The 24,870-nt window shown below is 44.2% G+C and overlaps 1 protein-coding gene across 4 annotated transcripts in view; it reads right to left on the minus strand.

Moving 5' to 3' along the window:
• The window catches only part of COPZ2 (COPI coat complex subunit zeta 2), a 59,972-nt gene that overhangs the window by 13,245 nt on the left and 21,857 nt on the right, over window positions 1-24,870 (minus strand). For 3 of the 4 annotated variants that reach the window (XM_033917608.1, XM_033917611.1, XM_033917609.1), the window contains 4 exons: window positions 18,732-18,800; window positions 12,233-12,314; window positions 10,617-10,708; window positions 4,503-4,558 (listed from right to left, as the gene is read on the minus strand). In XM_033917608.1, the coding sequence (XP_033773499.1) occupies window positions 4,503-4,558; window positions 10,617-10,708; window positions 12,233-12,314; window positions 18,732-18,800 (299 nt within the window). Of the gene's footprint in view, window positions 1-4,502; window positions 4,559-10,616; window positions 10,709-12,232; window positions 12,315-18,731; window positions 18,801-20,680; window positions 20,977-24,870 lie in introns of those variants that run through there. The other variant, XM_033917610.1, reaches the window with a different exon arrangement.

The raw sequence follows: 24,870 nt of genomic DNA on the forward strand, positions 1-24,870 counted from the left end.
GACAGGGACCAATTTTTACCCTTATCATTCTCTATCTTTGGCATTAACTTTTAACAATCAACTTTTTTCCATTTTTCTGCTTTCTTCTCAAAATTTACTTTTCCATGTCTTACCTTCCCTTTCTCTCTCTCTCTCCTCTCCCATGGTCTGGCATTTCTCACTTTCCCTCCCCATTTCCATGGTTTGACATCTCTCTCCTTCCGTACCTCCTCCCAGTGGTCCAACATCTCTCTCCTTCCTTTTCCCTCTTCCCACAGGCTGGCATCTCTCTCCTCTCCTTTCAACTGTCTGGCATCTCTCTCTAACCTCCTTCCCTTCTATTCCCAGGTTTGGCACCTCTCCCTTCCTTGAGTCATCTCCTCCCCCCCCCCCCCAGTGTAACATATCTCTCTCCCTTTCTTCTTTCTGCCCCCTCCAATCCAACATATCCCCTTCCTTCCTCTTTTCTGGACCCCCTCCCAGTCTAACATTTCTCCTTCCTTTCCCTCCACCAGTCCAATATGTCTTTCGCTCTGCCTCCTGCATGTTTCCTCTCGTTTGGTCCTCATTCTCTCCCCCAACATCTGTCTCTCCCTCAATGAGTCCAACTTTTCACTCTCTGCCCTCTCCCCCTGAGTGTGACATTTCTCCTTCCTGCACTCCCCATCCAACATCTCCCCATCTCTCTCTCCATGAGTCCAACACTTTGTGCCTCCTGCACACTTTCTCTTTCTCCTTGCCCTTTCCCTCGAGTGTGACATTCCTCCTTCTCTCACACTCCCAGTACATCTCTCCCCAACCCTACTCATAACATGCTCTCTCCCCATGCATCAATTCTCCATCCACTCCACTCCATTTCTCCCTCTCTCATCATCCCTGCAACAATTTTCTTTCCTTCCCCCAACTCACAACTATGCTTTCTCCCCATGCACCATCTCACCCTTCCCTCCAGCATAGAGCACCTCTCCCTTCCCTTCAAGTCTAGCTGTACCTTTCCCTTCCCTTCTGTCAGATCCAGCAGCACCTTTTCTCCCTTCCCTTTCCCTCCTCCACCTATCCAGCAGCCCCTCTTACTCTCCCTTTCCCATGTCCAGCAGTACCTCTTCCTCCTTCCCTATCCTTCCTCCCCTGTCCAGCAGCACCTCTCCCTTCCTCATGTCCAGCAGGACTTCTTCCTCCTTCCCTTTCCCTCCTCACCTGCTCAGCAGCACCTCTCCCTTCCTCATGTCCAGCAGTATCTCTTCCTCCTCCCTTTCCCTCCTCTCCTGCCCAGCAGCACCTCTTCCTCTCCCTTCTCCATATCCAGCAGTATCTCTTCTCCCTTCCCAGCAGCACCCTCTTCCTCTCCCTTCCCCATATCCAGCAATATCTCCTCTCCCTTCCCTTTCTCTCCTCCCCTATCCAGCAATACCTCTTCCTTCCCCATGTCCAACAGTACCTCTTCCTCCTTCCCTTTCCCTCCTCCCCTGTCCAGCAGCACCTCTTCCTCTCCCTTCCCCATATCCAGTAGTATCTCCTCTCCCTTCCCTTTCTCTCCTTCCCTGTCCAGCAGCATCTCTCCCTCTCCCCTTCCCCATGTCCAGCAATACCTCTCCTCCCCAGGGCAGGATTCAAGGGCCCCTAGGCACACAAGTACACTGGGCCCCCCTGGCCCTGCCCCACCCATTCCCCGCCCCCATTTATCTATTTTCTTATTTACTTCTTTATTTCCACTTTTATTTCTTTTTTTAATTCAAAACAAAGATTAGCATACCAGTGCACAGTTTTTCTTCTATGCAACCCCCAAACATCTCTGAACAAATTCCCCTTGCTTTAATCATCTTGTCCTCACTCTCTTCTTTCTAGACAGCATCTGTCCTCTGTCTTCCATGCAGCATCAGCCCCTTCCATCCACTGTCTGCCCTCTCTCTCTACCCCTTCCATTTCTCTGTCTGCCCTCTCCCCGTTCCATATGGTATCTTCCCTCTTTCTATGCTCCTTCCATAAACTGTCTATCCTGTGCCCCTTCTTTCCTTTGTACATGATTCATTTCAGCTTCACCCCCTCTCCATTTTTCTGTCTTCACCCCTCCCCTATGCTTTGGCATCTCTTTCTTCTCCTTTCCTTCCTTCCTAACCACTCCACCCTATGGTCAGGCATCTCTATCTCCTTCCCTCCCCCCATGCCCTGGCATCTCTCCTCTCCTTCCAACTCCTCCTTCCCTCCCCCTCCATTATCTGGCATACCCTCTCCTTCCTTTCTCTCCCTTCCTCCTTCCTTCTTTTCCCCTGGCCTGGCATCTGTCACTTTCCCTTCCCCCATGCCCTGGCATTTCCCCCTCCCCCTCCATGGTCTGGTATCTCCCTCCCATGACTTGGCATCGCTCATTTCTCTCCCTTTTCCTTCTCCCTCTTTCCCTCTCTCTCCCCAATTGGGTGCAGCAGCATTTCTCTTCCCCCCTTCCCTTCCCTTCCCTTTGCAGAAGCAGCATTTCTCTTCTCCCCCACACATCCGTCGGCAGCACAGCATTCACCCCCAAATTGCCCCTCCTGGCCAAAGTGAAGCATTTGCTTAATACCGCTGATCCCTTACCCGTTCTCCAGCAGAGCACTGGGTTGTTGGCCTTGTCCATGGAGCAGCACTGTAGGTTCCATGTGGCCACGCGCAGCAAGGATAGGCCCTTGTGCACGCTGGAGAAGGGCGCGAGGGGTGCGGGCACCACCTGCAGCTGCCCCAGGCCGCCGGTAGGGAGCTCAAGCTCTTCGCTCTGCAGACTCAGCGAAGTGGGGTTGGGCTGCGGCTTGCATGCCAGCTACAGCCCCCGTTGTGCTCCCAGCGCACGGAGGCAGGCAAGTGCTGACCCATGCAGATCTCGAACTTGACCTCCAGCCTAGCGGCACCCACCCCACTGACCAGCGCCAGGTCCTCCACCTTCTTGAAGCCACTCAATGATGTTATGCGCCACATTGCTCCGGCCCCAAGGCTCCCCTTCTGATGCGAACCGCCCAGATAGAAACAGGAAGCTGTGTCAGAGGGGATGCTGAGCACTGCTTGCAGGAACGGTTGCCGAAACTTGCCGCCACTGCTTGGGGGGGGAGCTTCTGATTTTTCCCAAGAGGGGGGCCCAATGCTGCCAATCTTTCCGGGTGGCGGGGAGCCCAGCGCTGCCAATCTTTCCCGGGGGAGGGGGGGCCTGGCGCTGCTGAAAGGAAAAAAAAAATATCTGAGTCCTGTTTGTTTCGGCAGCGTGCCCCCCTGACAACTTCGGGCCCTAGGCACACGCCTCTTGGGCCTATTCATTAATCCAGCCCTGCTCCTCCCCCTAGCAGCAGCTCACTGTGTGCTTTTAACTTCCCCACACAGCTGCCCACAGTTTTGGCCAAAAGTCTCAGTTTATATTCGAGTACTGTATGTACGATAGTTAGATCTATTTTTAACAGTAACTCTCAAGCAACTGGAAACTACATTTATCCAGCATCTACCAATCCCCATGGGTACCAGTTAACTGAAAGTCTACTTTATTATGTTTTGTCTTCAAGACTCTTCCAAAAATGTAGCAAAATAGCTTTCTGAAGTATTGGTTAAACAAGATTTTCAGTACTCTTTATGTTCCTCTTAGCATCCCTTATTATAGCTTCCTTTTCTGGAAACAATTCTGCTAAGTTCTATAAGAAATTGAACGTTTTGCTCTGTGGGTCTTTTTCTGTGGAACATGTTATTGCAAGTTATTTTAGTTTTTGGAAGACACTGAAGAGTTGGATCTTTCAGGACACTTTCTCTTAAGCATTCATTGTTGTACTTGCTGGTTATTTGTATTATCTGGGGAGGATGGCTGTCAATTGAGAATTGTATTGGTGAACTTTGGGTTTTTTTGTGGAAATTATTGTTTTAAATTGATTTATTGTAAACGCCTTAAAACTTTAGTGTGAAATAATCCAATCTAAGTGTGTAGTGCAGTGGTTAGAGCAATAGCCTCAGCACCCTGAGGTTGTGGGCTCATCTCCCACACTGCTCCTTGTGACCCTGGGCAAGTCACTTAATCCCCCAATACCCCAGGAATATTAGATAGAGTGTGAGTCTACCAGGCCAGATAGGGAAATATGCAGTACCTGAATGTAAACCACTTAGGCTATAAGTGGTCTATAAATAAATAATCCAATCTAAAGGCTATCATGGGCCAATGGCTCTCTGCGTTTGAACCATAGGCCTTGACTCTGTCAATCTAGTCATCAATCTCATGCAAAGAGAATAATGTTTCCCCATCCCTCAAGGCTATAATTTCTGTCTTTGCAATAGCCACAGCCTCAGTGGAAGTTCTGAATTGGGAATATCTTGCCTGGTAGTGTACAATTCTTACTGCATGAACCTCAGAGATGGATCAAACTAGGCCAGTCCGGCCACAAAGAGTCTGAGAGGGAAATTCATCACAATCTGCAGATACAGATCATTTAATTTGCCAGGTACTACTGCCAGCCTTCTTCTTGCTCCTATGATGTTGGGTGAAAAGGGAGATACTGCACAAGCTGTGTCGATCAGCAACTCACCGTAATATGTGACTGAGGGATTCAAAGAGGCAGGTAAGAACAGAGGCAAGCATGAGCTGAAAAAGAAGAAGCCTAATTAATACAGGAGAACCCTCTTGGCAGCTGGATGACACTTAGGCCTAGATTCACTAAACTCTGCGTCCTGGATCATTTTTGGGCAATTCTCGGCCAAGTCTTGCCGGAGACTGATTCACAACAGTTCCTGCATTCAAATGATCTGATCGGACGCACGCCCACAAGCAATCCCATGGATCACTGTAGAGCAGGGGTGTCAAAGTCCCTCCTCGAGGGCCGTAATCCAGTCGGGTTTTCAGGATTTCCCCAATGAATATGCATTGAAAGCAGTGCATGCACATAGATCTCATGCATATTCATTGGGGAAATCCTGAAAACCCGACTGGATTCCGGCCCTCGAGGACCGACTTTGACACCTGTGCTGTAGAGTGATCAAGACGCATGCACAGGAATCATTTCAATTTGTGCAGCCAGAATGGAACAGAACATCCTCCCAATCAGTGCTACAGGGGGGAAGGAGTTCCTCCACCCACAGAACATTGTGCAACCAATTATGTTAGGTGCTACCTGTAACTCTTGCCCACTTATGTTAACTCCTCCTCCCTCTCTCTCGAACTTGGCTGCAGTCTCCCATAGGACAGAAAATAAATAAAAAACAGGAAGTACTACAGAACAGAACACGCTTTAAACCTGTGGGTTAAAACTATGGGCTCGCAGAGAGGCAGGGTGGCAGAGAGCAGGGAGATTTCAGTTTTATTTTCATGATTTTATTTTTGATTTTGATTTCAGGGCGGCAGAGAGCAGGACAGTTGCTTCAGTTTGGATTGGCAACCCCAACCGGGTTCCTTCTTCTGTTTAGTGAATCGCTGCTCTGCTACTTATGCATGGCATTTCCCCTCATTTGAATATGCAAATTGGATCGGATATTGATTGCACAGCTGTTTAGTGAATCAGGTCGGGAAATGATCGTAAAACCATCGGTACACAATCAGTAAGTTTCTAGCCCTTAGCCCTCTTGTCTGCCCACATTTTCTGATCAGTGCAAACAAACAAAAAAGAAAATAATGGAGAATCACCTCTATGAAATATCACACAATCAACAAAAGTAGGGATGAAAGAGATGCTTCAACTGGGCCTTTATTGCACTAACACAAACATCAGACTCAACACAGCCTGTGTTTTGGCACCTCAGTGCCTGCCTCAGGAGTCAAACTGCTGATATATTCTGTTTAGAGAATGACACTTCATATAATGGAAAACAAGCCCCAAATAAAGGGACGATGAACAATGAAATCCTTTTTAACCGAGAAGATGCTCAGAACCAATAAATGGACAAGCCCCTGTGAGTGCTTTCAAGAGTTGCACCATCTTCAATCGGTAGAAAGGTTTAAATTGTATTTAAATCACTATGTAATTTTAAAGTATCCATTTCTTGATAAACTGTGAACTTGAATAAATTAAAGTGCAAGCATGTTGAAGAACTTAACTTGACAATAAAGGTGAGGTAGTTAGGAAGTCCTGACGCGTTTCGCCAGTGGCTTCCTCAGAGAACCCCCTCACGCTGGATTTTCAAAAATGTAACAAGGGACTAAAAACTACTTTGGGCTCCTTTTACAAAGGTGCGCTAGCGGTTTTAGCGCGAGCTAAAATGCCCCGTGCACTAGCCGCTATCGCCTCCTCTTGAGCAGGCGGTAGTTTTTCGGGTAGCACGCGCTAATCTGGTGCGTGCGCTAAAAACGCTAGCGCACCTTTTGTAAAAGGAGCCCTTTATTCATGGAAGCATTTAAATGATCGTTTATTCCCATTTCATGAGGATATTCCTACTGATATATGTGGTTTGCAAAATCAGGTAATTGTCTCTGAAGAAATTGGCGCATCTGTTGTTTGTTTGTGCAAAATTATTGTATGTGCCTGCATTTTATGAGTGTATTTTGTAAACCGCCTTGGAATAGGCAGGTGAGAAATGTTTTAAATAAATAAATATCAATAATTAGCACTAATTTGTAGCTACTCATGCAAATGAGTTATGCATCTGTTCTGTAAAGTGTGCAAATAAATTATCTAATGTCTCACTGACAAAAGGCATTCGTTTGGGAGTGTTCCAACTATTCTAGTCCGCACTTCATAGAATACTGTTGGTTATGTGCAGAAAGTGCTGCATTTAGGTACGCATGTTTTCATCTTTCGGAGACGTGGCATAAATTGTCATTCTTAAATATGGCTCCTAAACGCCGACCTGGGCTAGTATTCCATAATGGTAATTACACACTTAGCTGCCTTATAGAATCTGCATGAAATTTATGCACCTAGCTTTAGGTGATGTTTCTTGAATTGATCCCCTAAGTGCTTATTATTGTAACTGCCACTCCATGCAGGTTATGCCAACCTTCCCTGCAAAAAAATTGTCCCTGGCTATGTTGAGCTAAAATCTGAATGCATGTTTTCCATCCTCTTGCTCGAGGATTCTCAACCTAAACCTAAGAGCATAACAAGCCTCTGATCATCTTGTTTTGTTCTTTTCTAATCTATGAGGGACCTTCAAAAGGTTTCTGCTCTTTTATTTTTTTCAAACACTATTTATTCAATATCTCAAAAGCAAATTGCATCACTTTTCCACATAATCACTATTTTTTGCGATACATTTTTCCCCATCTTCCTACTAACACGCCCTCATAAAGCCCCGACCATTTTCCACAAAAATATGAAAGCGTGGAAACTTTTTGAAGACCCTTCACACATTATTCTTCTAATAGGTCGTGTGGTACTCTATTATTACAATTTCCACCATCAAGAGGATGTGTGTGGCGCAGTGGTTGGATCTACAGCCTCCGCACCCTGGGGTTGTGGGTTCAAACCCCGCGCTGCTCCTTGTGACCCTGGGCAAGTCACTTAATTCTCCCTAGCCCCAGGTACGTTAGATAGATTGTGAGCCCACCGGGACAGAGAGGGAAAAATGCTTGAGTACCTGATTGTAAAAACCGCTTAGATAACCTTGATAGCCGGTATATAAAATCCTAATAAACTTAAACTTAAAAGATTTAAATGTCAACTTAATTCTTTATTTGTATATGCTTCAATTGTGATCTGGAATAATTTTCCAATACAAATAAGAAAGGAAGTTAATTATTTGAAATTTCATAAAATGCTTAAGAATTTTTATATCAAGCAGATGCACTATTTTAGAATCAAGGTGCTTAACATTCAACTCACAATTAAAGCCAGAATGAAATTTCTTCCAGCTACATTATTAGCAACCTTTATTAAGTCTTCTCAGACCCTCAGCGGCACCACTCAGAACTCAAACTTCTCATAGTTCTGAGCTTTACGTGTCAGCTCGTCACTGGGTCTATATTTACTTTTAGAGCTTAATATTATAACTTCCACTCTATTTACTCTGCATTTATCAGCTAATACTTAGCTTGAGCTGGTGGCTAGATCTTCTTGGCTAAAGATGTCAGCGCTAGTTAGGGATGTCAAAGCCGACATGTTTCGCCTAGATTGCTTTTTCAAGGCTCCATCCCTATTCCCCACCGACGATCACTAGGCAATCTAAGCAAAACATGTCGGCTTTGACATCCCTAACTAGCGCTGACATCTTTAGCCAAGAAGATCTAGCCACCAGCTCAAGCTAAGTATTAGCTGATAAATGCAGAGTAAATAGAGTGGAAGTTATAATATTAAGCTCTAAAAGTAAATATAGACCCAGTGACGAGCTGACACGTAAAGCTCAGAACTATGAGAAGTTTGAGTTCTGAGTGGTGCCGCTGAGGGTCTGAGAAGACTTAATAAAGGTTGCTAATGTAGCTGGAAGAAATTTCATTCTGGCTTTAATTGTAAGAATTTTTATATGACATTCATTTTTTTTTTTTTTTTACTATTACTGCACTTACCCCTTCCTTTACAAAGCCACGCTAGCGTGATGGTAACAGCTGGGACTCTCATAGGAATTCTATGAGCATCAGTGCTGTTACCGTAGTGGCCAGCACTAAAAACGCTAGTGCAACTTTGTGAAGGAGGGTCTTAGTGCTTTCCCATAGATTATGTATGGCCTTTTTTTAAAAAATGGAAATAATTTACAGTTTATTTAAAATTTGATTTGATCGCAATATCATGATCCAATGCGATATACAAATATAAAAACAGGGTTTTAGTAAAAAAAAAACCATATACTTTAACACTATAACAATACACAAAACGGGAGAAAAACAGGTTGAACTACAATGTTTAGGAGAAAAGAGAACATATTAGGTTAGAATATTAGGATAGGGAATTTGGTACCCAATTAATTTTCCTTATAGAGGGTATTAGTTCACTGAGGAATATTTGGGTTCTATAAAGTTCAAGCTACTTTGGTATTAATGCAATTCATAAATCTTGTATTAGTTTAGATTTTCAGGATATCCACAGTTAATATGCGTGAGACATATTTGCATACACTGGAGGCAGTGGATGCAAATTTAACTATGCATATTCCTTGTGAATCTCCTGAAAGCCTGACTAATTGGGTGCATCCCAAGGACTGAGTTGAGAATATCTGCTCTTATTGTTTAGAGATTCTGTGTCTATGGGCTCCTTTTACTAAGGTGCGCTAGCGTTTTTTGCGCACGCAGGATTTTAGCATGTGCTAAACCCGTGCTACGCTTCTAGAACTAACACCAGTTCAATGCTGGCGTTAAGGTCTAGCACGTGATATTCCGCCCGTTAAGGCCCTAACGCACCTGTGTAAAAGGAGCCCTATAACTCATTCCTTTTTTTGAATTCCTATCACCTAACCCTCCAGGCATCCACCCTTTTCAAGAAAATAATATTTCCTAGTATTGTTCTCAAGTTTCCCTCTTGCAGCTTCATATCGTACCCCCTGGTTCCACAGCTTCCCTTTATCTGGAAAAGGTTAATTTTTAACTTTCAGATAGTCAAAGATCTGTATCATATTTCCCCTGTCTCGAGGACCTAAATATGTTTATCTTACAGACCTTCTTGCATGTCTCTCTACCATTCTGATAGCTTTCCTCTGAAATGCCTCCAGCTTCTTTATATCCTTACTGAGATCCAGCCTCCAAAACTGAACACATATAGCCTCATCAGTGATCAATACAGAGGCATTCTTACCATCGGTTATGCTTCTAAATGCAGCTGAGCATTCTAGTTTTGATCACTGCCCTGTTAGAATATCCTCACATTTAAAACTTAATTTTGAGGGTAAAGGATGCCAAGCACAGAAAACTTCTACTGAAAATATCAATGAAACAAAATGAATTTTACACTTTTAAGAAAGCATGGGGAGTAACCTGCATGGAGTGACAGTTACAACACTAAACGCCTTACTGGGCAGACTGGATGGGCTATTTGGTCTTTATCTGCTGTCATTTAGTATGTTACTGTGTAAATAAAGCTGTATTTGTATCTAGGTTGTACTCGTTGCTGAAGTAAACCCCTTCAGTATGGTTTTAAGTAGATGAGCATTATAAATTATAACAGATTGCTATTATTTGGGGTTGTCCCCCATTATTTTCCTCGCCTGAAGGGAGTGGCAGCCTTCCTCAAGTGGACTGTACTTGTAGCTCTGAAATGTATCTTGTTGAAATGGCTTGAGGCAGATGCTCCGGATTACTCACTCTGGCATTGCCGGATGATTACTCTCATGATGTGGGAATGGAGGGATGTGCAGGATCTTTCTACTCTCCCAGGCCGTGTTTTTCAGCGAACCTGGGAACCATTTTGGACGACCCTGACTCCTTTGGCATGCAGTAGGGTGCTGAACTGTTGAATTTAATTCTATGCCTAATTTTGTTCTGACTGGTAAACCTGTTCTTTTGTGTGTTTTCTTGATGCTGAATTTTTGAAGGAGGATCGGGGGGGGGGAAGTGCAGTTTGTTTGGGTTTCTTTAGGGAGGGGGGGATGTTGGGAAGGGTTGCGATATTTGGGGATTGGTTTTATTTGCCTACAATGTTGAGCTGTTTTGTTTTTTGCATCATTGCTTTGTATCAGTTTTTCACTTGCTCAATAAACATATCCTTACAATAAATTATAACAGACTTTTGTAGGAAATCTGTTTCAAGGAGGCCCACCAAAGTCCACCCTACATCTCACTCACATACCTCATTTTCCTGAGAGCTGCCCACCACATAGAAGAAAAGATCAATGCTGCTCTTATAAACGATGGTCATTCCTTCCAAGAAGGCGATCTCACCTACAACAAAAGAGGAAGAGGAAGTTGCCCAAGAAAGTAGGAACAGCAAAAGAGGAACCATCAAGAGAGCTTCTACACGTAATGAACTAGGGAATGAGGAGGGAAGAATGATGTGGAAGAACTGTGGCTGCTTTTGAATGTCATTTTTCTACACAGTGTTTCAAGGCAGAAACCTAAGTAGATAAGTGTATAATATATATGAGTGGGTGTGTCCACACATACAAACATTGCAAGAAGTGATGGAAACATATTGACAGTTGTTAGTGTAACCATGGGTTACAAAAATAAGTTTGTAAGTTTGAAATATGTTATACGTACTTTATAGGACAGAAGATCTGATAGAAGTTCTTTTATATTTTGAAGTGAAAAGTTTTGTTTGTTAGCTGGGTAATTTAATGCTGTATTTGCCTGTCTGAAAGTGAGAATTCTGGAATATTATGTCTGCTTCAGGTCTGATGAGATCATGAGCAGTGTAGGTCAGGATTCTATAACTGCCAGAGAGGAAAAAGAGTTGGGAAGAGTTCAGTTTTGAAAGACAGGTTGGTCTGGGGTTTGTTTGAGAATAGTTTAAAATACATCAGGGTTGGAAAAGTTAGGGAATTTCAATTATTTTTTCTTTTCTATGGGTAGTTAGAGAAAATTAAAGCAACAAACATATTTTTCAGGGTGTTAGGGTTTTGCTCCCTTTGATTTCTTTAAGTTAGGAAGTAGGTTTTCTGTTGATCAAAACTGAATCTCAAAAGAAGAAAAAAGAAGCGCTGGTACCCAACGGCTGAGTAAAATAAACAACGGAGTCCTGTGAGAAAATTTACATTTGAAATCTGTGAGAAAAATCTTTTGAAAGGACTAAATTCTATGAGGAAAAGTTTATTTGGGATTTTATGTTAAAGTTATTTGGATATACAGTATATCTTTTAGAATTGTAATAATAACAAAACTCTTATTTCTTGTAAAAATTTTTTAAAGGTAATTTTAGATTTTATGTTTAACTTTTCCCTCTTAAGAGACTGAAAATAGTGAGTTTCAAAGAGGGAGGGGTTACATTTTGCCTGGTATTATTCAGTAATATGATGAAGAATGGCAAGGAGTAGTGCTATATGCCGAAACAGCAGCTTAAGAGGAGAGGTAGATGTAGGGTTAACAAATGTCCAGGTTTCCTCAGACATGTCCTCCTTTTGAGGACATGTCCGGGGATCCGGACGGCTTATCAAAACCCAGCACTTTGTCCGGGTTTTGAAAAGCTTCTGGCAACGAGCAACGTCGGCACGGCATTCGCACATGTGTGGATGCAACGCGGTGATGTCACGCGCTTGCACGTGACATCAATGCGCCACACCAGCGCATGCACAAATGCCGTCCGACGTCGAGGAGGTCGGGGCTGGGCATGGGGCGGAATGGGGCGTGGCCGGTCAGAATAGGGCAGGCCTGGGGACATGGGTCTGGATTTTCCATTTGGAAAATCTGGTAACCCTAGGTAGATGCATAGGCTGACCTGGGCGTTGGGTTCATACCCCTCTCTCTTACCATCTGCTCTGTTTGTTTTATTGAAAGTATTCTTCTCGAAACTCTGTTGTTCCTTTGGAGATGGGAAGGTTTCATCATAATACTATAACAAATAATACAAGAGATCTGTATCAGTGCAAAAATTAGCCTCTGTCAGGACAGAGCAGTGTGAGAGGAGACAGTTCTCTAGGCGGATTATCTAATACAGATTTTGAAAAACAATGATCTATGAATGTTGAATAGCATAAGACGTATCATACTGGGTGAGACCAAAGGTCCATCATCCATCATGCTCGGCATTCTGTTTCCAGCAGTAGGTAGTTCAGTCACAAGTATGTTTATGTTTATTAAAATGTGATATCCCGTGGAAGCTTACAACAGTTCTCAGTAGCTAACAAAAGTACTCAGCAGGATCCCAAAATGTAGATCCATTCCTAAGTGCTCATAGACAGACATAGATGGCACCTTTTCCTAGAATGCCTTGCAAATAAAGCTTCATGGACTTGTCCTCAAGGAACTTGCCTAAGCCCTTTTAAAATCCATTTACTGTATATACTTGAATATAGGATGAGATTTTGGGGCCAAAAAAATGGCCCAAAAATGGGGTCTCGCCCTATATTCGGGTCATCACCTGGTGACCATCCGACACCCTCCCGGACTTGCTGCAGGCCTGTCGTTAGGCCAGGACAGGAGGGATCCCTCCCATCTCCGTCCCGGCCAATACTAACAATTTTTTACCCCCTTCCCCGCATACCTTTTCCCTGGTGGTTCAGCAGTGTATGGGCAGGAGCGAGTGTTATGTGCTTCTGCCCCATGCTGAGCCCCCTCCTTCCATTCTTGCAACCAGCAATGCACCCGGGCCAGTACGCAGGAGCGAGCTTTTAGAGCTCCCACCCGACCCTGCGTCACTCCCGGAATGGCTGCCACCAGTTCTCGCCAGTTCCCAATCTGCACTTCTGGCCTTTCAAAAATTTGCACTTATTGAGATAGTTTCTTCTTCTAAATCTATTGATCATGTCTATGCCTTGATTCTCATACTCAGTGATTTCAGCGCAAAGCCTGCGCAACCTAAGAAACTGTGATAAGGTAAATTTCTTTTTAAGCTATTTCTTCTTCTCTGTTATCTAATCTAATCTTATCTATACAATTTATTAATTATACTATACCAAAATGGTTCAAGGAGATTTACATCCAAAGAACCCGTAAAATCTACGGGAAAATACAAAAGCAATCGATAATTAAGGCCCCCTTTTTATGAAGCCACATTAGGCTTTTTTTATCACCGGCTGTGGTGGTATTAACTCTGATGCTCTTAGGAATTCTATGAACGTTGGAGCTTTTATTGCCATGGTAAGCGATAAACACTAACGCAGCTTCATAAAAAGGGGGTGGGGGGTTAAAATATCATCATACCATGAATATTACACCAAATCATATTAAAAAGTTTTCAAATTTTTACAAAACCTTAAGTAGTTAATGTCAGTCCTAAGGTGAACAGGTAGATTATTCCAAATTGTAATGGCAGCTTAAGCAAAAGAGGAGTTGAGCTGTCATTTATACCGTACTCCTTTAATCTGTGGAAAATCTAATATAATAAAACCTTTACCCGCGCATGCGCAGTTGAAATGGCGTGATCCCTGCCGCCGTGATTTGTGCTTCCGTGTTCGATTTGCATCAAGTGCAGCGTGCGTTGGCTTGCAGCGGTTTGAGCAGCGCTGAGAGCAACAGCAAGAGGGTGTCCTTCGGCCTGGATGAAGCGGATAGGGTACGGATGCTGTGCGGTGTCTGGCTGCTATTGGTACTACTGCTACGGTGCTACTGCTGCACAGGGAAGTGGAGGGGGAGAGGGAAAGGGGGCTGCTTTGGGGGAGGGGTGTGCTGGGGGGCAATCAGCAATCTTGGTTTGCTCGGGGGGGAGACAGAAGGGGGCCATGGAGAGACAGGCAGGCATGGTGCAACAGAGAGAGATAGGCAGGCAGGGGTCCAGGGATAGAGACAGACAGAAAGAAAGACAGACAGGGAAGTGGAGGGGGAGAGGGAAAGGGGCTGCTTTGGGGGGAGGGGTGTGCTGGGGGGCAGGCAGCAATCTTGGTTTGTTCAGGGGGGGGAGACCAAAGGGGGCCACGGAGAGACTGGCAGGCATGGTGCAACAGAGAGAGATAGGCAGGGAGAGAGACAGAGAGACAGACAGACAAGGGGCCAGGGAGAGACACAGACAGAAAGAATGACAACAGTGGGCCAGAGAGACAGACAGATAGACAGCGGCCAAGGAGAGAGACAGAAAGACAGACAGTGGGCCAGGGAGAGACAGACAGAAAGAATGCCAGAGAGACAGATAGAAAGATAGACAGCGGCCAAAGAGAGAGCGAGAAAAAAAAGACAGACAGACAGTAGCCAAGGAGAGAGAGACAGAAAGAAAGACAGACAGACAGAAAGCAGCCAAGGGGAGAGAGAGAGAGAGAGAGAGAGAAAGAAAGACAGACAGACAAATCTATTCTAACACCCGTTAATGTAACGGGCTTAAAGACTAGTGCAGTAATAAAGTTCCATATAATCTGGTGGAAGAATAATGCAAATGAGCAAAAGGCAAAAATCAGATTATCTGAAGAGTCAGTCTGTAATATACAATGAACTATGCAAGCTGATTTAAACTTAATTCACCTCTCAACCAATAACCAATGAAGATTCTTATATGCTAATGCAGGGGTGCCCACACTTTTTGGGCTTGCGAGCTACTTTTAAAATGACCAAGTCAAAATGATCTATCAACAATAAAATTAAAAAAAAACCCACAAAGCACACTGTACGCTGAGAAAATGTTAATTATCATTCCTATTCCGGGGTTTTTTCAAAGAGGTCTATGAACTGTCACCTCAGTAACAACCATACAAAAATAGACAAATATAACCCCCTCCCTTTTTACCAAACCACAATAACAGTTTTTAGCGCAGGGAACTGCGCTGAATGCCCACGCTGCTCTCAATGCTCATAGGCTCCCTGCGCTAAAAACCGCTATTGCGGTTTAGTAAAAGGGAGCCATAGTGCAAAATATAGACAGCAGATATAAATTCAGACACATTTTGATCGCTAAATTGAAAATAAAATCATTTTTCCTACCTTTGTTGTCTGGTGATTTCATTCATTAGTCTCTGGTTGCACTTTCTTCTTCTGACTGTGCATCCAATCTTTCTTCCCTTCTTTCAGCTTGTATGCTTCCTCTCCTCCAGACCTCATTCCCTCCCCCAACTTTTTCTTCCTCTCTCCCTGCCCTTTCTTTCTCCCTGCCTTCCTTTCTTTTTTTTCTCTCTTCATGCCCCCTTTCTTTTTTTTTCTCTTTCCCTTATTTCCTTCTGTCTCTCTGCCTACCCCCTTTCTTTCTTTCTCCCTGCCCTCCCCCAAGCCACTGCTGCCGCCATCGGGGAACAGGCCCCTAAGCCGAAGCCGCCCCAAGCTCTCCCTGCTTCCCTGTGTTGGGCCGACCAGCATTCCTCTCCCCGATGTCAATTCTGCCGTCGGAGAGGAAGTTCCGGCCCAGCCAGGCAGCGATTGGCTGGCCCAAACTTCCTCTCCGACAGCAGAATTGACATCAGGGAGAAGAAGGCTGATCGGCCCGGTAGATCGCCAAGGCAAAGTGAGTCTATCACGGAGCCCAGGATGGGCTCCGCGATTAACTCACTTTGCCTTGGCGATCTACCAGTCAATCGTGATCGACCTATTGGGCACCCCTGTGCTAATGCAACACTTACATATCTTTTTAGACCAAACATTAATCTAGCCGCAGTATTCTAGAATTGCTTTTTTTTTTTTAAATCAGTAATGATGTTAAGTTCAAATATAAAGAATTACAGTAATCAAGTTGAGGTAACACTAATATCTGAACCAACAGTGCAAAATGATGTTAAAAAAAACACAGCTTCACTAACCTAATTTTCCTCATAATATATAAAATCTTCCTCCATAAATTAGAAATTTGATCTTCAAATGCAAGAGAAAAGTCTAAATGAATACCCAAAACTTTAGACATTTTATCTACTTGCAGGGTAGTACCTGATTGTAGCGTAAGAAATGAAGGAACAGAAGATAAATAGTTGTACAGTAGTAAACAAAATCTGGTCTTTCTTAATAAGACTATCCAAAAAGGAATTTCTTAAAGTTCTAATGCATTTTTAATTTAAAGTTAACATCTTTGGCATTCAATCGTGAATGGAATTCCTTCAGTCTAACTAAGGGGTCCTTTTACTAAGGCACGCTAGTGCATCTTAGCGCGTGCTAAAAATTAACATACGCTAAATGCTAACGCGTCCATTATATCCTAAGGACACATTGCCACACGCGCGCTATGATGAACTAGCGCGTCTTAGTAAAAGGATCTCCTAAATCTCCTTTCCACAGCATAAAAGCATCATCAATGTAGGATTTCCACTTCTCAACTTCATTGGAAAATGGATTAAAATGGTTGTTAAGCCATGCTACATACAAGTTGGGTATATCAAGTGCCATAGCGGCCCTTGATTTGAAAAAATTAAATTATTTTGAAAGTGAACATAATTTTATTTAAAGCAACAGATGCCAATATGTGCAGAATTCTACAATTTTTTTTCTTTTTAAATCTCCCAGGAGTAAATCTACTCATGATTTAACAATGTTGAATACCAAGTTATTTACCCCCTTTTACTTATTTATTTAAAAACTTAATATACCACCTGGAGTCACAGCAGTTTCCAAATAAACATACATAGATTAAAAACAAAACCAATACAAATCATTCTTCAAAATAATATCAATCACATATGAAAACCCCACAATAGCAGTTTTTAGCGCAGGCCGGCGCACTGAATGCTCTGCCCTGCTCCCGACGCTCACAGAGTTCTTACGAGCATCGGGAGCAGCACAGAACATTCAACGCTAACGTGGTTTTGCATAAGGGGGGTATTTTTGTGTAACATTTAATATATACCCCCTTCAAATATAAAACAGAGATGTTCACAACAATGTCCAGAATATGAAATGTAAAAAACGAGTTACACTGAAAATTATAAACAACCACAAAAGCAGAACAACAAAAATGACAAAAAAAACTTAAAATAAAACCCAATACACATCCATCTGTAATATTCGCCCTACAATTCTACTATTCTCCCTTGAGGGCAACTGTGCATTTCCCTCACTGCTAATATGTCCAAAAAAGCTAACCTTAAAAAATATGTCCTAAGCCCCTTTTTATAATAAGTAAGATCTGGTTCAATTTTTAAATGTGGAAAGGAATTCCATAATGATGGTGCTAAGAAGAATGCCGACTCCTTTGTAGAATCCAGTCTCACCCTTGACAATAATTATACGTCAACTGCAAATGTAATCACCTCACACATAGCTCCCTTTAAAGATTGTTTATAAATATAAAGCGCCAGTCACAGTACAAATCCATGAGACACTTCTCTATCATTCTCTACTGTGAAATCTGGTGGTTCCCAAGCTGTGGGTCATAAGCGGGATTACGACTCCTGTGACAAAAATATAAAATTAAAGGAGAGAGTGTCTTCATCAGACTGACAAGGCCCTGTCTAAGTTCATTGGGTGGCAAAACCTGCAGTGAATCAGAGAGGTAGGGGTGGGGCTGTGGTCAAAAAAGTGTGGGAAGCCCTGTTTTGAGCTTTTCTAAACCCTGGCCTGCTAACCTATGATCTTCTAATTTCTTTGGGAATCTCTCCTGAGGGACTTTGTCAAATGTGTTCTGGAAATCAAGGTACGCTTTGAGGGATCCACCTTTACCTACATATTTATTCATACCTTAAAAACAATTAATAGAATTCTAAGTGAATATGGCCAGTAAGTTTACATTTCAGAATACCACCTACCATTTTGCCTAACAAAGGTGTCAGACTCACTGGTCTATGGCTTCCAAATCACCCAGGAGCATTCTCAGCTAATCTGATACCTGCAAAATTTGTGCAGTGAAAAGTGTTTGAACTGAAATACTCCTCAACCCGCGTCCACTTCTTTGTCCCCATCTCCTCAGCGTACTTTCTCTGTTCCCTCTCTTTCCCTGCTCTACTTCCTCCAATCATCCCCTGAGCAGCTTTGCTCTGCCATGGGAGCCATCTTTCCCCTTTTTCCTCATCCTTTTCCCCACCTCTCGCTTCATCATGATCATTGTCTCCGTCTCCTCCTCAAAGCCAAGATTTCTGTCCCCCATCTCCTGTTCTATCTGTGGGACACTCAGGGATAAGATCACTTGGCTTGGCCCTCAGCTTGACACCAGTGCCCTTCCACTAAACCCAATCTGTGCAGTGACAGAGCTCCACCAATCTGTGTCACAAGGGAAGCTTTTCCATGACATTTGCCAACAGATACTGCATCTGGCTATATAATATATATATGAATAAATAAATAAGAGAGAGAGTGAACCTTCTGGAGTTTCTCATCATAGAAGACTTGAGAGCATGTGTTGGGATCGGAGCTAGCACAGGCCTCTGATTTTCTGTTACATATGGAGCCTGCAGGAGACAAGGGAACACCTTACCTTGGCCACCAGTCTCTGTCCATCACTATCCAGAATAAACATAGCTTTCACAACATAAAGGGATGGCTCCTGAAACCAAAAACAGACAGAATGAAAGCATAAAGAGAGCCTGCTAAGAAAAGACTTAGAACCATTTGCTATAGGTCAAGTAACCATGTACAGATAGAATATGAGAGCAGATAAGGACTCTTAAGTCCCCTATACTATGGAGAACGCTTGTGAGGGTGCAGGCAATTGTTTTTCTGCGATCTAAGCTTGTACTTTTGTTCCTGTCCCAGTGTGGGTCCAGCATTTCAAGAAGCTGGGTAGCTTAACCATATTCTGATCCAATCTTCATTACATGTGATGCCATGATCTGAAGGTGCTTGGCCCCTTTTGTAAGACAGTCCTCCCGAGTGGACTAATGCAGACTCAGGATCTGAGCATGCTATAGAATCTGTGCTGAGAAGACATGAGGAGTCAGGAGTAGATAAACAGCCGGAGTAGTTAACAGTATTACGGCCAAGAAAAAGAAAGCTTATGACCGTACTGCTGTACAGTTAAACTAACTGAAGCCACCCTACCCTACCAAATGTTTATGTGAATCAAAAGATGTGTTAATAGTTTTAATATTTTTTTTTAAAGAAACCCACGATTAGTCAGTTACAATCTTGGGGTCTTCAAGGAGCAGAAGTCTGCACCACTTCACACAGAAGAGGTTCCAAGAAGTCAAAGAAAAGGACGGAAATTGTACAACGAGGAAGCAAAAGTCTGACCTTTGTAGTGAAAACATTACTGAAGGACAAAATAGTGCAATATTCTACCAAATATACTTAATTGAATCTTTTGATGAAGTGATCAGAGGGCACAATAGATGTGGCCTATTTTGGTACATCTATAGCAGGGGTAGGGAACTCCGGTCCTCGAGAGCCATATTCCAGTCGGGTTTTCAGGATTTCCCCAATGAATATGCATGAGATCTATTTGCATGCAATGCTTTCAATGTATATTCATTGGAGAAATCCTGAAAACCTGACTGGAATATGGCTCTCAAGGACTGGCGTTCCCAACCCCTGATCTATAGATAAATGTGTGACACAATACAAATTCCCCCTCCCTGGACACTCACTGTAGGAGCTTGCTGAATATTTGACTGCTTTGGTTTTCTATTGCCTTGATCAGTTGGAGTTGCTAGGGAGGAAGCATTCATAGCCCTTGGGGGAGGGGGTCTTGGTTCTTGTGCTTTCCACCTATTCCACTAGTGCAGAGGTGGGCAACGAGGGTCGAAATCCAGTCGGGTGTTTAGGATTTCCCCAATGAATATACACGAGATCCATTTGCATGCAATGGGAGGCAGTGCATGCAACTAGATCTCATGCATATTCATTGGGGAAATCCTGAAAACCCGACTGCATTCCGACCCTTGTTGCACTACTAGTGCAATAGGTTTTTCATCAAGTACTGTATAGTACGGTGGAGACAAATGGTTGCAGTTTGTCCGTATTGTGATATTGTAAAAAAAACCTCCAACAACCCACGCAAACACGCTGCCTGTTTGCAAAAGCAGCATAATATATATATATATATATATCTTCAATCCCTGAGGTTTGCAACTCTTATTAACGAGACTGTCTCTCTCTAGGACCTGTCCTTCTTCACTAATGAGACTCCTCCTGGGTCCCAAACCCAGCTTCTCTCCTTCTCAACTTCCCTTCTAGCCCAGGCCCTGCCCTCCCTCTAATTAAAGAGACTGCCTCTCCTAGTCCAGGCCCCTTCCCACCTCCCAAACTGCCTCATTTCCCAAGCCCTTCTATTAATGTGATTTTCCACCGCTCTGAATACAGAAGTGCTACTTTTCAAGTACAGTAGTTAGATAATGGTGACGGGACAGGCCAGAATAAGCGAGTTCGGGGACGTATTTCCGGGGATTTAATAATAATGGCAACTGTGGAAGGTGGGGAGAGACTTACCGAGAGCAAGGTGGGAATCTCCATCTTTCCGGCAGATCCCGATCCGGCGGCGACGTGGCGGCAATGGAACTTCACTGACAGCTGCCACCACAGCACGCCCCCTAGATTTGAGGCCACGCCTTTTCATACCGACTCCGCCCCAAGCGGTTTCGAACTTTCACCAGCGATGTCCCAGTCTTACACAGCCACTCCAAAATCGGAACACATACAGACCTCGCAGTCCTACGTGCCATCCCAGAAACTACGACCACAGGGACCACCATGATCTTACACAACCACCTGGACACACATTGACAACATAACCCTAATAGCCCATCCTACAAAAAAAAAAAAAGAACTATGGTAACACATTAACACCACGACCCACAGTAACCTCAAAACCCAAAGGCATATATGAAGACCACCCTAAATCCTGGGGACATATTGACACAATTACTCTACAGGTTAGCCCTACCATTGAGTAACAATGGGGCTCAGTTTAAAAAAAAACAACAACGTCCAAAATGTGGCATAAAGGGGCAAATGGACGGTTTTCTTGCCAAACCCTTCCAATTCACTATTTTCACAACCTACATGAATTATATAGATGGATTTCCATAGTGCTTGTCCTCAAAGCATCTAAATCTCAAGGGGGCGTGGTTTGGGCAGGACTAGGATGGGCTTATGATTTAGACATGTTTCTGCAGTACTGGTAATCAAAACATTTTAGAAAAACGTCCAGGGCACAATTTGGACATTTGGGGCTAGACCTGCTTTAACAAGGAATAAGTGCCAAAAAGCTGACTAGAAGACCGATGAAGGCATGATGACACCCCTCTCCCACCCCCCAAAGATGTGAATGAAAAAGTGCATACTTGTCTATATCATAGCTTCAAATATTAAGGCCAGTCCTAGTAGAGCAGAAAGCGGGTTCCTGGTGTAGACTAGCGGACTATGGAAATGCGGACCCATCCTTATCCCACTCTAACTACTCCATTTATGGTGGAACATGTGAGCCCTGTACAACCCACACAAATCTAACTGTACCTCAGTGGCGTACCTAGGGTATGTGACACCCAGGGCTGATCATTTTTTAACATCCCCCCCATATAAAAAATGTATTTTTAGTAATGTTTATTTTTATAACCTGTCTTCCAGAAAGCTCAGAATGGGTTAGAGTTTAACATTCACAGTGTTACAACATAACATTACAGAGGGTTACAACCTCTCCAATCTCATGCCTGTGCTGTGGTATAAACTAGTGCTGCATGATTCAGGGGAAAAAAAATTTGATTCGATTCAATTCTGCTTATTGAATCGATTTTTGGATTCAGTTTGATTTTCCTGTCCAATTGGGTGTTTGTTTCTTTCCAAACATCTGGTCTGACCCAGCGGAGGCAAATTCTTATATTCTTATGTTCTTCTTATCTTGGTGGGTTTATTTTATAGCCTCTTCATCCCCTTTGCCTTCTCCTAACCACACTGACGCTGTGGTGTAAACAAAATAAACAAACAAAAAGGACTTTTCCTCTCTCTGTTAAATCCTAGCTCACGTTTGCGGTCTAACACCAACTCTGGCAGGATACACATTTCAAATCTGACATATTGTAATCACAAAACAGAAAATAAAATTAGTTTTTCTACCTTTTGTTGTCTGGTTATTTTTCAAATCTTGTTGGTCCCAGGCTCTGGTTGTCTTCTGATAACTTGCTTGCCAGGGTCTCCTTCTCTCTTCTTTCTCTGGGCTAACCATCCATCTGCCATCTTTGTCCTCCCCTTCCGTTTCTCTTCCCTGGCATCTTTCCTTTTTTTTGTCTCCCTCCACAGATCCACCTTTTCTCAACCACCCTTTCATCCAGCATCTCTCCCTCCTTCCCCACCACCCCAGGGTCCACCATCTCTCCCTTTCTTTTCCCAACTACCCTCCTATCCAGTATCTCTATTCCTCCTCCACACCATCCCTTGTGTCCAACTTCTCTCCGTTTCTGTTCCTTCCCTCCCTAAATCCCATGGTCCTTCATCTCTCTCCCTCTCCTCTATTTTCAGACCCATTATTCCTTCCCCTCCAAAGTCCGGCATATGCATGTCTCTTTGAACCCCCCCTTCCCTCCCTCCCTCCCTCCATGTACTTCTACACCAGGGCCTTCCTCCCCTGAAGGTCTGCCCCCCCTCTGAAAGCCTGCACCCCACCCCTGAAGGCCTGCCTGTCCCCCCTTGATGGCCTGCACCCCCCGAAGGCCTGACCCCCTGAAGGCCTGTACCAGCACCCCTGAAGGATTGCACCCCCCAGAAGGCCTGCACCCCCACCCCTGAAGACCTGTGTGTTCCCCCTGATCTCCCGCACATACATTTACCTCATTTTGGCAGCCTGCGGAGAGGATCGCTTGTGCTAATGATCTCTGCAAGCTAGTATTATAGACCTTTGGAGCTGTCTTCTTTCTGCCACAGTCTCGCCCCTCCTCTTACATCAGAGGCAGGATTACGGCAGAGGAAACAGCTCCAAAGGCCTATAGCAGCTTGCAGAGATCGCTAGCACAAGCGATGATCTCTGCAGGCTGCTGAAATAAGGTAAATGGATGCGCGGGAGGCTAGGGGGGGAAGCTGGACACCAGCAGGAGGCCAGGGGAGAAGCCGGACACCAGCACTTCCCGACTGACCCTCCTCTCTCGCCCTCTAAAGCAGGAGTGGCAGCGGCCGGCCAGGAAGAGGCAGCGCTGCCACTCCTGCTTTAGGGGGCGAGGGGGGAGGGTCAGTCACCGAATCGTGAGGCCCGATTTTTTTTTTGTTTTAAATCAATTTGAATCGATTCACCCGAAGTGAATCGGTAAACCGATTTGAATCGTGAATTGGGCAACACTAGTATAAACAAAATAAACAGAAAAGACTTTTCCTCTCTCTGTTAGGTTCTAGCTCACGTTTTCTGTCTAACACCAGCTCTGGCAGGATACACATTTCAAATCTGACATATTGTAATCACAAAATAGAAAATGAAATTATTTTTTCTACCTTTTGTTGTCTGATCATTTTATTATTCAAATCATTTTGGTCTCAGGCTCTGGTTTCTGTTTGTCTTCTGTAATCTTGCTCACCAGAGTCTCCTGCTCATTTGATGTTTTCTTCTTTCTCAGTGCTCACCATCCATCTACCATCTCTGTACCTTCCCTTCATTGCCATATCCAACATTTCTGTTTCTTTCCAACTGTCTACCATCTCTCTTTCCTGCCTTGTGCCCTAGGTCAAACCTCTTTTCACCTTCATGGAGCATCTCTCCCTTCCTCCCCTCCATTATCACATACAACATTTCTTTCTCTCTCCCCATGCACCATATCTCCCTGCCCGCCATCCTATGTCCAACATTTCTCCTTTCTTCCCAAAGCATGTCTCCCTTCCACCACCATATGCAGAATTTCTCCCTCTCACCCTTTTCTACCTCTTTGCTGCATCTCCCTTCATCTTCTCCAGCCCATGTCCAACAATTCCACCTCTCTCCCCCAATGTGCAGTAGTTTTCCATCCCTCCCTCCCATCTCCCTGTGCAGCACCTCTGGACCTGACCAACAATCCCTATCATGAGATATGACATTCCTTTGGGCCTCCAATGGCAGCAGCAGCAGTGGAGGTGGCCAACTGTTAGAAGCAGCGCCAAACATACTATTTGTGGCCTGCTTTGCTACGGCTTCTCTCTGCCGTGTCATCAGTGACATCATCAGTGACACGGCAGAGGTAAAGCCTTGGTGGCCAGGCCACAAGAAGCCTTTTCAGAGTGCCAACTGGCCACCACCACTGTTGCTGCTGCTTTAGAAGGCAGGCCCAGAAGTATGTGAGTTATCTTTTTGTCGGCAGGCTTAACTCCCAAATCTGCCGGTGTCTGGCCTTCTTCTCTGCTGATCCCGCCTACATCCTGCATCTGCAAAGGCAGGACCCAGCAAAGAGTAAAGCCTGATATCGACAGAACAGCAAAGTTCCCGAGCCATGAAACCAACCCTGGGAGCACCCCTTCATGGTCTGCACCTGAGGTGGACCGCCCCCTCCCTGCACTCCCCTTTGTACGCCACTGCTATACCTACATGTAGGTGACACCTTCAGGCATAAGGTTTTGAAGGGCTTATCATACACTATAAGGGGGTTATGGTCAGATGTGTACCTGGGCCTTTTAATGTAAATTTCACTGCAGTGCCTCCAAAGTGCCCCACTGCACTGCTGGGATGTTTG

The sequence above is a fragment of the Geotrypetes seraphini genome, chromosome 13, assembly GCF_902459505.1.
Source record: "Geotrypetes seraphini chromosome 13, aGeoSer1.1, whole genome shotgun sequence".
Classification (NCBI taxonomy): domain Eukaryota; kingdom Metazoa; phylum Chordata; class Amphibia; order Gymnophiona; family Dermophiidae; genus Geotrypetes; species Geotrypetes seraphini.